The 18,082-nt window shown below is 35.2% G+C and overlaps 1 protein-coding gene across 1 annotated transcript; it reads right to left on the bottom strand.

Moving 5' to 3' along the window:
* Positions 1-11,533: 11,533 nt before the first annotated feature.
* Positions 11,534-12,122, bottom strand: LOC142235019 (pupal cuticle protein Edg-78E-like). The gene is made up of 2 exons (XM_075306240.1): positions 12,058-12,122; positions 11,534-11,989 (listed from the first exon to the last, which is right to left on the bottom strand). Exons 1-2 carry the CDS (start codon positions 12,067-12,069, stop codon positions 11,624-11,626), a joined length of 378 nt encoding a protein of 125 aa, XP_075162355.1. The 5' UTR covers positions 12,070-12,122; the 3' UTR covers positions 11,534-11,623.
* Between the last annotated feature and the right edge of the window lie 5,960 nt (positions 12,123-18,082).

An 18,082-nucleotide genomic window follows, 5' to 3' on the forward strand; every position in this document is an offset into this window, starting at 1 on the left:
TGCGCTAAGTACACTGCTGAAACTACAAAATTAATATGACAATTATTTTTTGCCGCTCTTATCGCAGTACGTCATATATTAAAGAAATTATAGAGACTTAAACTTACCCGCACAATTGTGCGTACACGGTCGGAAAGGGTTATAACATCATGGTAGGGTTATTTTCCAAAACCCGTATCCATATATTTGGAAAATGGTTCTGGAAAAATGTTTGACACTCATTTTGGTCAAATATTTGCCTAGTGTGACCATAGCCTTAGTCTATAAAAACTAAAAAAATATATATAGAATTTTCACTTCAAATTAAACCTTTTTTAAATCCAATGAATCCTTTATCAAATAAAATGAAATATTTTTCAAATCAAATGAAACATTTTTCAAATCAAATAAAACCTTTTTCAAATCAAATGAAACCATTTTCGAATCAAATGAAACCTTTTTCAAATCAAATGAAACCTTTTTTATTTCAAATAAACTTTTTTTCAAATTAAATGAATTTCTGAATTCAAACGAATTCTTTCTACTTAATGAATTTACAAAATTATGGAATAAATTGCTATATCGCTAAAAGCAAAAAAATATAAATTTTTGTATAAAATTACGTTAAAGAATTATGCGTTACCTTCTTACGGGTACACTCAACCACTAATGAAATTATTTCGTATCCCAGTTTTATTTTAGGATTGAACGCCTTCTTTATTGAATATACACTGAAAAAACAGTGAACCCACCAGGGAGAAAACGTTCGGTTAATTTTAGAACATTTTGAATATTTGTAGAAAATTTTAACTAAACAGTATTACAAACGTTGGCATTACGCCGATGTCATAAAAATAAGTATATATTTTTCGACAAATTCAAGAAAATCTATTATACATAACTAAGTTTTTACACATGTTAAAGAAAATGTTGTAGTTTGAATGAAAAACTTGGAGTTCAATATTGCAAGAATGTCTTTAGTGACATACGAAATTCATGATGGACGCATTTTTGGTAAAATTTACAAATTAAAGAAATTTTGAACTATTTTGTGGAAGACGCGAATTTAGTTAATTTTTATGCTTCATTTGAGTATATTTTTTTTCCTCGGTTTTAGTTAATTTAACTAACGTACCCAAAAAAAATATTAGAGTAAAGGAAACTTTCTCCAAACATAATAATTCCATGAACTAAAATAAAGTTAAATTGGCTTTAGTGAAATAGAGAGTTCACGTTTTTTTTGAGTGTACACAGAAAAAATTTTCTCCAAAATATTTCCAATTAAAACTTTATTTGAATTTTCAAAAAAATTAAATTTAATTGGTGGTTAATTTGTTTAGTTAGAACAAGAATCAATCACAAAAGTTAATAGTATCAATTTATTTTTCAGTTGGATTAATTGTAATTTTTTTATTGGCTTCGGTGATTGATACTATCATTTATGTGATTGAAGACATTTCAATTAAAAATTAATTGAATCAATTAATTTCGTGATTGAATCCAAAAATTATTTTTTGTATGTACGTAAATGTTATTTTTTGAGGTCAGTTGTAAAATAAGGATTTGGTGACATTATAAGTCAAAATATTGCGACTTTATTTTTACGAAATTGGGCCCATTTGGCAGAAATAGTTATCACATATCATAGAAGCACACGCCAAAATTTTTTCCAAAAAAACTGGACTACGAAAAGAAAATCGCAATATATTAATTAGTCTTAAATTTCGTTGGGGAGGAGGTAAATACCTATATTTTTTGTATTTTTGTCAACATTTCTATATGATCTAAATGATGAATTCGAAAAATGATCTAAAGTATGAATTCGAAAAAAGTGGGTCAAAATTTCATTAAAAATTACAATATTTGATTTGAAAAAGGCTTCATTTGAAGTGAAAATGGTACATGTTAATATGTTATCATATATTTAAAAAAAAAAAAAATCTTTAACCGTACACAGAAAAAAAATTCACGAAAATTTTTCCAATTAAAGTCTTAATTGAACTTTAAAAAATGTTCAATTAAAAATTTATTTGATTCAACAAATTTCAATTATCAATTAATCAATTAATTTTTATATGGATCAATTTCATTTTTTTTTTAAATATATTGGATCAATTAATTTCGTGATTGAAGACAATTAATATTGTTTGTGTGTATGTAAACTTTTGTAAGACTATTTATTTGTAGTAAGTGAATGATATTTATTTTGTCTTGGACATCTCAGTTTCAATTGTGATTCAATACTTTCCATTCCATTTGAACTACTATTTAAATAATTTTAATATGCTAACAGTCTTAGATATATTTACCATAAATTTTCTGTATAGTTAAGTATAATTAAATTTAATAATAAAACCATAAAATTAAATGTTTATTAAAATCAAAATGTTTTTGCTCTGAAAATAAAGAACATTAATGTAAAATTTCATAGAAATCAACAAAAGAAAATCTTCTTGACGGTTTTACGGTTCCTCCAGATATATCTTTATCATTATATGGCTACATGGGCTGACTTAAAAGTTCTCCCAATAAAAGTGTAGATAAATGTGGTTCTTACACAAAATCTTTGAATTAAGAACTCCGGCTTGCAAGCTATTGAAATTTAATGAACCCGCATTTTTTGAGTGTATGAAAGCTTTCCGTTTATATTTCACACTACGGGGGTGCACGTGATACGAAATTATCGTAACTCACATATTCAGCGCGCCATTTTCAGTACTCGGTCTTACTGTGTCCTATACATGGAAGAATTGAGAAAATTTTAATTTATTGCGAAAACTAAATTTCATGTATTACTCGTGAAACTTCTTGTGAAGTAAGAAGGAGATTTAAAACAGCTAAAAAAACTAGTAAAATGTATAGTGCGTGAGTAAAATATTACCCACGTGCGCATCTATATTTAACATATATTCAGCGCCATCACATATATTCTCGCCCTAAATAAAGAACATTTTAATTACGCACCCATTCCAAAATATCACCTTAGCGCCATCTACTAATATCAATGTTTATTTGTCCACATTCTCAGTCTTTTTACTTGTGAAATTTAATCGTGTCGTATTTTGTTTACAGAGTTGATTTTAGCAATGTTTGCGATTATACATTTTCTGCTTTCTCCATATGAAATTGAATCTCGTCGAATTTTGTTTACAGTGTTGATTTTAGCAATGTTGTCGATTATACGTTTATTGCTTTGTCCGTATGAAACTGAATCTCGTCGAATTTTATTTACAGAGTTGATGTTGGCAATGCTGCCAACTATTTCATATTTGAGAATGACTTTGGACAAAAGCAAAGAGTATTTGTTTTACAAAGAGTTGACATAAAGATGACGTGTTTCATAGCCATTAAATAAGCAATAGATGTCTCTATTTGGTATTAGCACATGACAGCAGTTTCTTTGCATGATAATGAAATTTCGCAGAAATATTTTCCCCCAAACGAAATTTTAGGTCTACAAAAATCTTTTTCCTCTATTTTAAACATTACTGCAAACAATTTACAAAATTATATAAAAAACAGAGAATCAAACCACAAGCCATTCGTTTGGAATGCAAACACATTACACTCAAAAAAAAGTGAAGCCACCATGAAAGAAAACGTAGGTTTAGTTTAGAAAATTTTGACTAAAATAGTTTTCTAATTGCAACATGTTACAAATAAGTTAATATTTTTGTCAAATTGAAGAAAATTTATTAAAAATATTAATAATTTCTGTTGTTTAAGAAAATGTCAAATGTTGAAGGAAAAAAAATTGGATTTACAAATTTGTTAAAATGTCATCAGCGCTGTCCGATGTTCAGGACAGGTACAATTTTAGTAAAATTTACTCATTTGAGAGACTTATAAACTCAATTTAAGCAAATAGGAAAATATGAACATTTAATTTTTAGTAAACTTGTGCACTATATTTGTATACAACTTTTTTTCTAATTTTTAGTTCACGTCATTAAGTTAGCAAAACATGTTTCAAATAAGGAATAATTGCTCACATTGGGAAAATTTAAACTAAAATCGACTAATCTTCATGAACTAAAATAAAGTTCAGTTGGCATTGGCGCCCCCTTTTTTGAGTGTAGGTTAGGTTAAAGTGGCAGCCCGATTAAGATTCAGGCTCACTTAGACTATTCAATCCATTGAATAGTCCACATTAACTAAAAGTACCTATTACATACGGGCACTTCTAGTTTTAACCGTTGAACCTTCTCGATTATTTTCTTCTGTTGAACCAACCAGATTGTTCCAAAAACATTAGCAGACTGCTTAAGTTAACGTTTTCCAGGTCCGCCCCTAAAATTTGCTTACGCCTTACACAAAATGCAGGACACTCACACAAGAGGTGTTTTATTGATTCCTTTTCCTCCGCAACATGACAGCTCATGATGACTTCCCACCAATAGTTTTTGCAAAATCGCCTATCAGGCAGTGAGCCGTTATAGCAGATATCAGGTGTGATATCTGGCGTCTCGAGAACACTAGCATATCTAGTGTGCGGTTTAAGTTTAAATGGGGCCATATTTGCTTGGTGTCGTTACAACCCTTACAATTCTCCCATCGAACATTTGCCATCATGACAGCCTTCTCATGCAGTAAGAGCTTGCAGGTAGCCAGAGGCATACCAACAGATTCTAGTTCCCCTGGAATATGTAAGGTAGTTCCTAGTTTTGCTAGCTCATCTGCTTAGCAGTTCCCCGGTATGTTCCTATGGCCAGGCACCCATATTAGGTGAATATTGTGCTGCTCAGCCATCTCATTGAGAGATTTGCGGCAGTCGATGGCCGTTTTCGAGTTGAGAAACACAGAGTCCAAGGATTTTATTGCAGGTTGACTGTCTGAGTATATATTAATGCCAATATTGCTTGGAGCATTACTTCTCAGCCAATTCACCACTTCTCTTATTGCTAATATTTCAGCCTTAAAAACACTACAGTGATCAGGTAATCTTTTCGCTATTCGAAGTCCAAGATCTTTAGAATATACTCCGAAACCCACTTGACCATCCAATTTGGAGCCATCAGTGTAGAAATCTATATATCATTCCCCGGGGTCCGTGTACACCACGCCTCACTGTTGGGAATTAGAGTCTAAAACTTTTTGTCGAAAAGTGGACCCGCCAAAGTATAATCCACTACGTTAGGCACATCTGGCATTATTTTGAGGACCGAACTGTGACCGTAACTTTTTTCCGACCACAGCGATAGCTCGCGCAACCGCACAGCCGTTGTTGCAGCTGACTGTTTGGCCAAAATGTCTAAAGGCAATAGATGCAGTATGACATTAAGGGGGTTTGTTCCTGTCTTGCTGAATGCACCTGAGATACACAAGCACGCCATACGCTGAACTTTGTCTAAACTTGTCGGCTGGTGAAGTGCCGTCCACCAGACTACAACACCATATAGCATTATAGGTCTAACCACTGCCGTGTATAGCCAATGTACAATTTTTATACCCTCCATCATAGGATGGGGGTATATTAACTTTGTCATCCCGTTTGTAACACATCGAAATATTGCTCTAAGACCCTATAAAGTATATATATTCTGGGTCGTGGGGAAATTCTGAGTCGATCTAAGCATGTCCGTCCGTCCGTCTGTTGAAATCACGCAAACTTCCGAACGAAACAAACTATCGACTTGAAACTTGGCACAAGTAGTTGTTATCGATGTAGGTCGGATTGTATTGAAAATGGGCGATATCGGTCCACTTTTACGTATAGTCCCCATATAAAGGGACCCTCAGATTTGGTTTGTGGAGCCTCTAACAGAAGCATATTTCATCCGATCCGGCTGAAATTTGGTATATGGTCTCTAACAACCATGCAAAAATTGGTCCACATCGGTCCATAATTATATATAGCCCCCATATAAACCGATCCCCAGATTTGGTTTGCGGAGCCTAAAAGAGAAGCAAAGTTCATCCGATCCGGCTGAAATTTGGTACATGGTGTTGGTATATGGTCTCTAACAACCATGCAAAAATTGGTTCACATCGGTCCATAATTATATATAGCCCCCATATAAACCGATCCCCAGATTTGGCTTGTGGAGCCTCAAAGAGAAGAAAATTTCATCCGATCCGGCTGAAATTTGGTACATGATGTTGGTATATGGTCTCTAACAACCATGTAAAAATTGGTCCATATCGGTCCTTAATTATATATAGCCCCCATATAAACCGATCCCCAGATTTGGCTTGTGGAGCCTCTAAGAGAAGCATATTTCATCCGATCCGGCTGAAATTTGGTACATGGTGTTGGTATATGGTCTCTAACAACCATGCAAAAATTGGTTCACATCGGTCCATAATTATATATAGCCCCCATATAAACCGATCCCCAGATTTGGCTTGCGGGGCCTCAAAGAGAAGAAAATTTCATCCGATCCGGCTGAAATTTGGTACATGATGTTGGTATATGGTCTCTAACAACCATGCAAAACTTGGTCCATAATTATATATAGACTCCATATAAACCGATCTCCAGATTTGGCTTGCGAAGCCTCAAAGAGGAGCAAATTGCATCCGATCCGGCTGAAATTTGGTATATGGTCTCTTACAACCGTGCAAAAATTGGTCCACGTCGGTCCTTAATTATATATAGCGCCCATATAAACCGATCCCCAGATTTGGGTTGCGGAGCCTCAAAGAGAAGCAAATTTCATCCGATCCGCCTGAAATTTGGTACATGATATTGGTATATGGTCTCTAACAACCATGCAAAAATTGGTCCACATCGGTTCATAATTATATATAGCCCCCATATAAACCGTTCCCCAGATTTGGCTTGCGAAATCTCCAAGAGAAGCAAATTTCATCCAATCCGGTTGTAATTTGGAACATGGTGTTAGTATATGATCTTTAACAACCGTGCCAGAATTGGTCCATATCGGTCCATAATTATATATAGCCCCTTATAAAACATTCTCCAGATTTGACCTCCGGAGCCTCTTAGAGGAGCAAAATTCATCATATCCGGTTCAAATTAGGAACGTGGTGTTAGTATATGGTCGCTAACAACCATACCAAAATTGGTCCAATCACACCAAAAATTGGTCCATATCGGTTCATAATCATGGTTGCCACTAGAGCCAAAAATAATCTACCAAAATTTTATTTCTATAGAAAATTTTGTCAAAATTTTATTTCTATAGAAAAGTTTGTCAAAATTTTATTTCTATAGAAAATTTTGTCAAAATTTTATTTCTATAGAAAATTTTGTTAAAATTTTATTGGGTTCATAATAAAATTTTCATCATTGTCAAAATTTTATTTCTATAGAAAATTTTGTCAAAATTTTATTTCAATAGAAAATTTTGTTCAAATTTTATTCGGTTCATAATCATGGTTGCCACTCGAGCCAAAAGTAATCTACCAAGATTTTATTTCTATAGAAAATGTTGTCAAAAGTTCATTTCTATAGAAATTTTTGATAAAATTTTATTTCTGTAGAAATTTTTGTCAAAATCTTCTTTCTACAGAAAATTTTGTCAAAATTTTTATTTCTATAGAAAATTTTATTTCTATAGAAAATTTTGTTAAAATTTTATTTCTGTAGAAAATTTTGTCAAAATTTTATATCTACTTTGTCAAACTGAATTATATACGTATTGGATCGATCGTTTTTGATTTAATATATACTACGTATGGACTTACATACAATTTAGGAGGTTTTAAGATACCTTGCCATCGGCAAGCGTTACCGCAACTTAAGTAATTCGATTGTGGATGGCAGTGTTTAGATGAAGTTTCTACGCAATCCATGATGGAGGGTACATAAGCTTCGGCCTGGCCGAACTTACGGCCGTATATACTTGTTGGTTTTAGTCACTTTTTCCCTATTGCCTTTTTGCACGAGTATAAAGCTACCGTTGCTTTCCTCGCCCTTTCTTCAATATTAAGCTTAAAGTTCAGCTTCCTGTCCAAAATAACGCCAAGGAATTTTGCATACTCCCTAATGGAAATTTCAATACCCCTAAAGAAATGGGTCTAACCGTGGGAGTTTTGCGATCTTTGCAGTACATGACTAGTTCTGTCTTTGCAGGATTTACCCCAAAACCATTATCTTTCGCCCATTTCTCAGTCATCCGGAGGGCTCTCTGTATAATATCTCTAACTGTTGATGGGAATTTTCTCCTGACTGCTAGCGCCACATCATCTGCGTATGCCACCACTTGTATCCTTTCTTTTTCTAGGGAAACCAGAAGGTCGTTTATAGCAACATTCCAAAGAAGAGGTGATAGAACTCCCCCTTGAGGAGTGCCTCTGTTCACATACCTTTGTATGTTTGCTTGTCCTAGTGTGGCTGAAATGCGTCTCTTCCTTAGAAGTTCGTCTAACAGCCTAAGTATACCTGGATCAACATTCAGAGTTGTCAGTCCATTTAATATCGAGCTCGGATGGACGTTATTGAACGCCCCTTCGATGTCTAGAAACGCCACGATTGTGTATTCTTTGACAGATAGTGAGCTTTCAATAAAGCTGACTAGTTCATGTAATGCGGTCTCAGTAGACCTTAACCTAACCTATGCATGTTGTCGTTTCGAGAGCAAACTTGAATCGACGCTAGTTCTAAGATAAATATCTATCATCCTCTCCAGAGTCTTAAGTAGGAATGATGATAAGCTGATTGGTCGGAAATCCTTCGTATTCGAGTGAGAGGCTTTTCCCGCTTTAGGTATGAAAACGACTTTTGATTCCCTCCACTTTCGTGGAATATGTGCTAAGTTGATACATCCTATATATATCGCCGACAACCAGGGGATAATTCTGTCAGCCACCGCTTGTAACTCCGCCGGAGTAATTCCATCAGGTCCGGGGGATTTGAATGATCCAAAGCTATTTAACGCCCATTTTATTCTAGATTCTGATACAATTTCCTCGATAGGAAACGACCGCTGAGCCACTGTGGCACCGCCAGTACATGGTTCAACCGTCTGATTTCCAGGAAAATGTGTGTCCAATAGTACCTCCAGCGTCTCCTCACTGGACGTTGTCCAATTGCCCTCCGATGTTTTAATGAAACCTGGAGCGGAGTTGGTGGATGCTAGAACCTTCCGTAGTCTGGAAGCCTCGGACGTATTCTCAATACTGCTGCAGTAAGCATTCCAAGAGTTATGCTGAGCCTTTCTCAGTTCTCGCTTGTATCCTCTCAGATTCTTCTTGTAAGCGTCCCAGTCCTCAGGGGCTCTGGTGGACTTTGCCTTGTTAAAGAGTTTCCTGCAGGATTTCCTCATATTACTTAATTCCGTAGACCACCATGGTGGTCGATTTTTCCCCCTTGGCTTCCCTTTAGGGCATGCAGCTTTCAGTGAAATGTTCAAGGCCTTAGTAATCCTCTCCTCTGCGTGTTCGATAACTTGCACAGTGCTCATATTTGTCTCTGGTATTTCCGGTATCATCATATTGAAAGATTCCCTATACCTATTCCAGTCAGCTTTCCTAACATTTGGCGGAAATATGGTCTTGGTGGTATGAACATCAAATTTGAAACTGATGTAACGATGATCTGAGAAGCTGTGTTCACTTAAAACCTGCCACTCAGATATCATTTCATTCAGTTCTTGCGAGGCCAAGGTGATGTCCAAAACCTCTTGCCTGTTTTTAGTGACAAAGGTTGGGGCATCTTCCTTGTTGCAGACTACCAGATTAGTACGCAAAATAAACTCTATTAGCGACTCTCGCCTTGCATTAGTATCACTACTTCCTCATATACTATGATGCGCATTCGCATCGCATCCCATAATGTCTTTCGTCTTTGTTTTCAGTGACTCCTCCACTAAGGTCTTAACGGCACGTGGAGGCATCTCCCTGTCATGTCCCATATAGACCGAAAATACCCAATATTTGCATTTGGCTATTTCTAAATTGGCAACGACAGTGTCTGCATTGCACATTGAAGGATGCAGAAACAAGTTAAGCTCGTGTTTAGCAATTATACAGGCTCGAATTACATCATTACCAGTATACTGCAATAGTTTGAACCCCGGAGTACTTAATTCACATATTTTGTTTCTATAAACATATGGTTCTTGAATAAGAACTATGTCTATGTCCCCTTTCATCAGGAGAACTTTTAAGGCAGCACATGCAGCCTTACAATGATGAAGATTTATCTGGAGGATCCGTAGGACCATCGAGATTTTCAACAACCGTCACATCAGCCGCTTCAATCGAGTCATCAAGAATGTCCTCTTCAGAGATCTCGGTGACTCTCGCAATAACCATAGGTTCAACTTTGGTGAGTTCTGAGGCAGTAGAAACTTCCTCACGCATACGGTATCTATCCATGTCTTCAACTTTGGTATCTCCCTCGACTTCGCAAGAGGACCCGCTTACTTCTGATTCAGACAGAGGCTTGTCCATTTCTGAATCCTTTAGCTGATCGTTTTTATACACCTTCATTTGGATATAATGAAAGCCATAACATACACGGCCCTGAGACTGCTAGATGTGGCAAAGACTGAGTGTTCAATATAAACACTGCATGCCGTCTTGGCCCATCCACTTCATCCAAACGGCCAACCTTCCAATCAGCTGTTGGAAGATCTGGATTGCATTGTTTCAGTCTATTTAAAATAGATTCAGGGTCAGGAGGGTTTGCAGGTATCCACACATGTGCTCTTGGTCTAGCCGGTATGTCTTTCTTCTCGACTAACTCTAGAGCAGCTCCTTCCCAAACTTCACCAATTAGTATCAGAGCAGCTTTAAAACATTTATAGACCTCTGGTCCTCAAATGCGACTAGCTTAAATCGTCCTTGATACCAACCAGCCTCTTGGTGTCGAGGATCTGGGCTGGGAAACTTTTCCAGCACCTGTGAGTAGACGCCAGACAAAGCATTCTCAATTTCCCCCCATTTTTGCTTTGGAACCATACCGTCCAATGCTCCTTTATTTATGATAGCCATAGCAACTGAGGCAAGCAATCGTTGATCCCTTTTGGAGGATGGCAGCTCATCCGGTGATCGTTCCCTTTTTCCAGCCTCAAGAATTCCTTGAGTCCATTTTAAGGAATCGCTTTGTTTAGCCGACAACGTGCTTGGGTCGACTGATCCTAATTTCTTTAGGATAAACAAAGCATTTCTGCGTTCCTTGAATCTCTTTCGTGAGGGATTACCTCCTTTTGATGCCGTTACCTTGGAAAAGGTCCGACTTGTCAAATTGTCGCCACCTGTCGACCCGTCTACAGGTCGACTAATTGGGCCTAACTCTTGGTCATTGCCCAAATTTATAACTCCAGTCGATACCCGTCCACTGGGCCCTGAAGTTAGCAACCCAGTGGATGTCTTTGAATTTCTCTGCATGGTGGCCTAATATCCCACCACACTTGAAATTCGTAGTAGGTACTTATTACGATGATTGTATCCGCTATTAAAAACACGTTCATTCCGTTCGACGGTTGAATAGAGAAAATGAGTGTAAATAAACAATTTTTTTACCCACTACTGTACCACAGTATTGGGGAAGGGTATAAAAATAGGTTTCAGAAGAAAGATTTTAATTTTTGGTACGTACTCGCCGTATTGTTTTACTATAGCCCCACCAAAAAAACAATAACAATTTCCAACTCACACAAAATATTCTTATTTCTTGTACTCCATGTTATTTTAACGACATAACAAAATGTTCAAAATTCAATTGGGAAAATTCCTAGAAGTGTCTCCTGTTTTCAACATGAGGATGAGTACGGATATATTCCAAGGACTTCAAGATGGCATGGGGAATTGGTGGGGGAGTGGGTAAATGTTTTCCACTTGGCTTGAAACCTTCCTCATCGGCAACATATGAAACCTGAATCAATTGGCCTTCAGGTGAATAGTAACCATAACCACCAGTAGCGTAATGACCACCAAGACCTTCCTCTTGGGCGGCAATGCCATTGGATGTTTCATAGTTGTATTTGTAATGGCCCTCGGGGTCGATATCACTGTCGAATTTCACAGTATAAGCATGGACATCCTGGGGGTTTCCGGCTAAAACACCACAAGTCATTGTGGCAACCAAAGCAAGAAGAACCTAAAGATATGAACAAAAAAAAATTATTTGATAAATTATGAATTTCGCAGCTACAATGAGCTACTTACGAATTTATTCATTTTGAGTTAAATTTAGCTGAATAGTTTCAGTTGATGGTGAGTTGACAATGGTTAGTGTGATTGATTCCATAATTTGCTATGATTTTATAGTCCAAATCTGTCAATCAAAGTCATCGACAACAAATCCAGCCCACTACTACCATCTTTCTTAATTACTGCATGTCCATTCATGCATGCACAGCTAAAATCATTGTAATAGCTCCTGAGAATAGCCATAAATTTCGAGTGGTTTTTTTGTGGAACTGCTCCATTGTTTGCAGTCAGAACTTGATTTTTGATGCTATTTCGCATTGTGTGATCGATCGATTCATAAAACTATATCATTTTCCTAGTCACCGTAATATTTCATAATAATCTATTAATTTGAAAAATTATCATAATTTTAAATTTTGCCTATCCACTGCTAATCATTTTGATTTGCCATTGTTTTTACTTTCGAAAGTCGTCGGGCTTGTCATTTAGTTGTGGTAGTTTTTTCCATCCGAATTGAAGATGATGACAATCACTGTTTGCTGTCAAGGTTGTGAAGTCTAAAACAAATTTACAGCCATCAATATAAAATATTCTAATGTTGCGCATGCGTAACAAACAGTCATCACTATTGATGTTTAAACAAGTAAAGTTCGACTAGGCCGAATCTTAAATACCCACCACCATGAATCAAATTTAAGAGTTTTCTTTGACAATTCTTCGCAGTAGTGGTTTACTTGAAAATATATAGAATTCCAGGTGGATTTGATGACAGATGCTCTCCCAAGCACAGCGGGTCCAATGGTACGCCTCCTGAAGTTAAATTTAAAGTATATAGATTTAGAGGTTTTGGTTAGAGGTTTAGAGAAATCTTAATCACCACGTCTAAGCGCATCCCTCTCCCAACAAGAAAAAGCGTCGCCTAAAAAGTAGTGAAAATGTCCTTTTGGATCAGAGAGTCGTGCAAAATTGGACGGATGTCCACCATTTCAACAGCCGTTGCACTGGATGTGCATCACTTCTGAAGGTGTGATCCGAATTAAGTATTTGTGATGTGAATTAAAAAGTTTGTGAACTGTCATTTGTTTGAAACATTTGACCTCCAATATTTTCATAATTCCGCAATTTTTCTAGAATGGATTTAGCATTGGTTTTTCAAACAAAATTTAAATTAGTTGTAATATTTTATTAATTCTTATTCTCTTTTTAAGCTATGTGAAACATAAAATGTAAAAATTACCCATTAAAAATATGAAAAAGCCAGTTATTATAAATTAATTTAAAAGAACTTCCTGTGTAGTTAAAATAAAGAACATCTTTGGGAGGACATTTTTGGAAGTGCTTTTAAAGTTGTGCCTTTAGAAGATCTTCCAAATTTTTTGCTGTATCTTCAAAAATATACTTTCTGAAGAAACATATGACAAATTAGGTAGAAATTTCATTGAAATACAGAGAACCAGTTAAACGATAGTCAAGACTCGGTTTTGGTGGTTAACCGAAAATGCCTATCTTTTCACTATCCGGTTTGTGTAATCGAATGTGGTTAATCGTCAGTTTTGGACACCCTAGTCTTCTACCCCTAAAATTAAATCGGTAGACAGACCCTTACCGATATATATCTTTACACTCAAAAAAAAGTTTACTTGGATCCAAAGATTTTGACCTTCCCTTAAGGATTTTGGTATTGATTCCGAGCCAAAGATGCGGCTTCTTTAAAATAAAGAAATTTTTTTAGCGACCTATCTGGCTTTAAATCTAGGACCAATAAAATTAAAATTAAGATACAGATCTCATTTATCAATTTTTTATTCCCTTTTCGCGGTTTATTAATAAAGGTACTCACGTACAAACAAATGCCCGTTAAACAATTTAAATTATAACAGATACTTCAAAGTAAAAAATGTTTTTTTAATTCCAAAAATCCTTAAAATAAGTCTTAGCCTATATTTGAAGCGTTTTTATCTTAAATCTAAAGTTTCAATATTTCAGTTAATTTAAGGAAAATTTCTTTAAATCGAAAATGTGTTTCTTTACTTTAAGGAAAATTAGCCTGAGTTCAAAGACATGCGACTTTAACGGAGGGGCGCAAATTCACAAAATTTGTGTCCTAAATTTAATGAAAAAATTTTTAAAGCAAAGATTATAAAGTTTAATTTAATTAAATTGTCATTATTTTAAAGAAATTTGTCCTTAATATTTTGTAAATTTCGCATCCTAAAATTTAAGTTGCATAACCTTTAATATCACGCAAATATTTTTTTCAGTGTATGGTTGACATATCTCCTTATGGTTATTAGATACCTCCATCTTTTGAATTTAAATTGTGTTTCCTAGCAACCAATGAAGTCGAATCGAGATATTGGTCTATAAGGGGTTATACTAATACATGGACCGATTCATACCATATTTGGTATGATCCATAAATAGGGACCTAAAATACCTCCACAGTTTTAATTTCAGGCAAAAGATAATTGGGATGTCTAGACGCTCAAGATGTCAAATCGGAGGATAGGTATATATTGGGGCGATACCCATACATGGACCGATTCACACCATATTCGGCAAATCTATTTATGTACCTAAAATATATTTAGATTTTTAATTTCAGGAAAATCAGATATAAATAGCAGAGTCTAGATTCTCAAAACCCGGAATCGTTTAGTAGGTTTATATGGGGATTATATCAAAACCACCTTCGAAATTGACCTGCCTGTGGACAAAAGACTCGGTACAAAATTTCAGCATGACAGGTTCATTATTGAAAACAGTAACATGATTATCTTAGAATTTCTCCCTGATCAAGAATATATACAGCGAAACCTCTCAAACTTGGACTCTCTTAAAAACGGGCCACCTCTCAAAATAAGATAATTGTCGTCAAACGTTTGCTATATTAACGAAAATCGATATTTCGACCTGTTACAAACGGAATGACAAACATATTATACCCCCCATCTATGGTGGTGGCTATAAAAATGTCTCAATCAGGGCATGTGGATTGGTAATGCAGGTTATGTTATAGACCATAATGCACAAAAGCTAATAAATCATGCGTTTCTTTTCAATAAGAATGCTAATTATAAAGCTGTGATGCCCGTTTTGGCAATTTGCTTAGTTGAGAAGTTAAGTACACTATCGATTTGGATTTTCTGATATACAGTCTATTAACAGCTCCATGCTAAGATGAAGGTACAAATTAATCTTTGTTTCAATCAATCATTTGCCGTAAAGAGTTGTTATATACTATCTGGAATTGTCAGTGATAAAGACACTTTATCATTCAAGAATATTTTCCACTTAAAATTGAGGGATGAATTGCAACATCTCCGAAATTTTAGCATGCGAAGTTGGTGTGTCAAAATCTTCGTTTGGAAGGAAATAATATTTATGCGTACACTGAAACAAATATTTCCGTAATATTAAAGATTATGCAACCTATATTTTATAATTTATAATAGGAAAGCTCTGTGATATTTAGTTTTTAATCTGAATATTTTATGCAATTATTTAAAAGTTTTATGTTAGCGAATAAGAAAACTTTAAAAGTGCAATAGAGAAAAACCTGACGAAAGATTAAATGTAAGTGTATTTCCTTTTATTAACCAGTTGATATTACGATGTAAAATTAAAAATAATAATTGTGCTTAAAAAATTAAAATGTCGGCCACGGGGGGGGGGGTATATGTTGCCTTTCGTGAACATATACCGGAAAATGAATCACTCTATGCTGTCTGTCAACTTCATTTAAATTCATGTTTTCCCTGGAAATTTCACTAAAAAATCTATAAACTTGAAATTTTCAAAAAATAAGGCAAGAAGGAGGTGCAACTCCTCGATCAGATATCGAAAAATCACGTACCCTATATTCATTTAATCGCCTTCTGCTACGTTTCCTATAAATTTCATGTACACTGAAAAAACAGTGAATCCACCAGGAAAGAAAATTATAGTTAATTGTAGAAAAATTTGATTAATTATAGAAAATTTTATCTAAACTGTATCATAAGCGCAGATGTCGCGCCGATTTCGCAAAAATAAGTAACAAATTTTCGACAAATTTAAGAAAATTTATTAGACAAAATTATTATTATACCCTCCACCATAGGATGGGGGGTATATTAACTTTGTCATTCCATTTGTAACACATCGAAATATTGCTCTAAGACCCCATAAAGTATATATATTCTGGTTGAAATTCTGAGTCGATCTAAGCATGTCCGTCAGTTCGTCTGTTGAAATCACGCTAACTTCCGAACGAAACAATCTATCGACTTGAAACTTGGCACAAGTAGTTGCTATTGATATAGGTCGGATGTTATTGCAAATGGCACATATCGGACCACTTTTACGTATAGCCCCCATATAAACCAACGCTCAGATTTGGCTTGCAGAGCCTCTTGGATGAGCAAAATTCATCCGATTCGGTTGAAATTTGGTACATGGTGTTAGTATAGGGTCTCTAACAACCATGCAAAAATTGGTCCATATCGGTCCATAATTATATATAGCCTCCATATAAACCGATCCCCAGATTTGACTTCCGGAGCCTCATGGATGAGCAAAATTCATCCGATTCGGCTGAAATTTGGTACGTGGGGTTAGTATATGCACGCAAAGAAAAAAAACGTTTGTACCGAAAACGTTTTTCTTTTGTTAGAGTTTTTTGAATTGTTTCGAAAATTTTAAACTTTTATCACCAAAAAAAATTCGTTTGTTACAAAATTTTTATTTTTTCAATAAAAAAAAATTATTTTTGAAATAACAACACAGTCCATTTCGTTTATATCAAACACTGTTCTTTTCTGACTTTAGGTCTTTAAGAAGACACATTTTACAGTTCAAAATTTAATATAGTACAATGTAATGTTGAACATTTTTTCGGAATCTTCCGAATATATCTGGAATATATGTAAAAAAAAACAAAAGCAAAAAAAAAAAAAACTTTGGCCGAAGCGGGGATCGAACCCACGACCCTTGGCATGCAAGTCGGACGTAGCTACCACGGATCCACGGTGCCAAACTAAATGTTTGTTTCTGTTAAATAAACTTTGTTTATTCGGTTCGTGGGCGCCGCAGCTATGCTATATAAATATAACTTATATGGATATTTATCTATTGATGACCATAACAGGTACATAGCTCAGTGGTTAGTGTGTTGGCTTACAATGTGCATGGTCCGCGTTTCGATTCTCCGTCCAGGCGAAAGGTAAAAAAAATTTTAAAATTTATAAAATCGTATAATTTCTTCTACATTGTTGGTATTACAGGAAAAGGTGTTAAGAACTAAAAATCCTCGTGGATGTGAGAAAGATGTGAGGGACAATGCAATTAGCAAGAAAATAATGTTTTTTTTTGAGCTAGTCTTTATGAAATTGTTTTTACATCCTGGAAAAGAATAAACGTTTATCACAAAAAGTATATACTTTTCTTCCAAATACACTTCCTTACAGCGAAAAGCAAATGAGAAACGAACTTTGTTTGTCCAAAATTTCGTTTGGGAGGAAAGAATTATTTTTTTGCGTGTGGTCTCTAAGAAACATGCAGGAATTGGTCCATATCGGTCCATAATTATATGTAGCCCCCATATAAACCGATCCCCAGATTTGACCTCCGTAGCCCCTTGGAAGAGCAAAGTTCACCCGATCCGGTTGAAATTTGGTACGTGGTCTTAGTATATGGTATCTAACAACCATGCAAAAATTGCTTCATAACGGTCTTAATTATATATGAGCCCCATTTAAACCGATCCCTAGATTTGACCTCTGGATCTCATGGAGGAGCAAAATTCATCCGATGCGGTTGAAATTTGGTACGTGGTGAAATTTGGTACATTGCGCTAGGATATGACCGCTAGCAACCATGCCAAAATTGGTCCATATCGATCTATAATTATGTATAGCCGATCCCGATCAAAAATAATCTACCAAAATTTTATTTCTATAGAAAATTTTTTTAAATTTTAATTACTATAGAAAATGTTGTCAAAATTTCTATAGAAAATTTTGTCACAAAGTTTTAAGATACTTTGCCATCGGCAAGTGTT

Source organism: Haematobia irritans, chromosome 4, assembly GCF_050003625.1.
Source record: "Haematobia irritans isolate KBUSLIRL chromosome 4, ASM5000362v1, whole genome shotgun sequence".
NCBI classification, from domain to species: Eukaryota; Metazoa; Arthropoda; class Insecta; order Diptera; family Muscidae; genus Haematobia; species Haematobia irritans.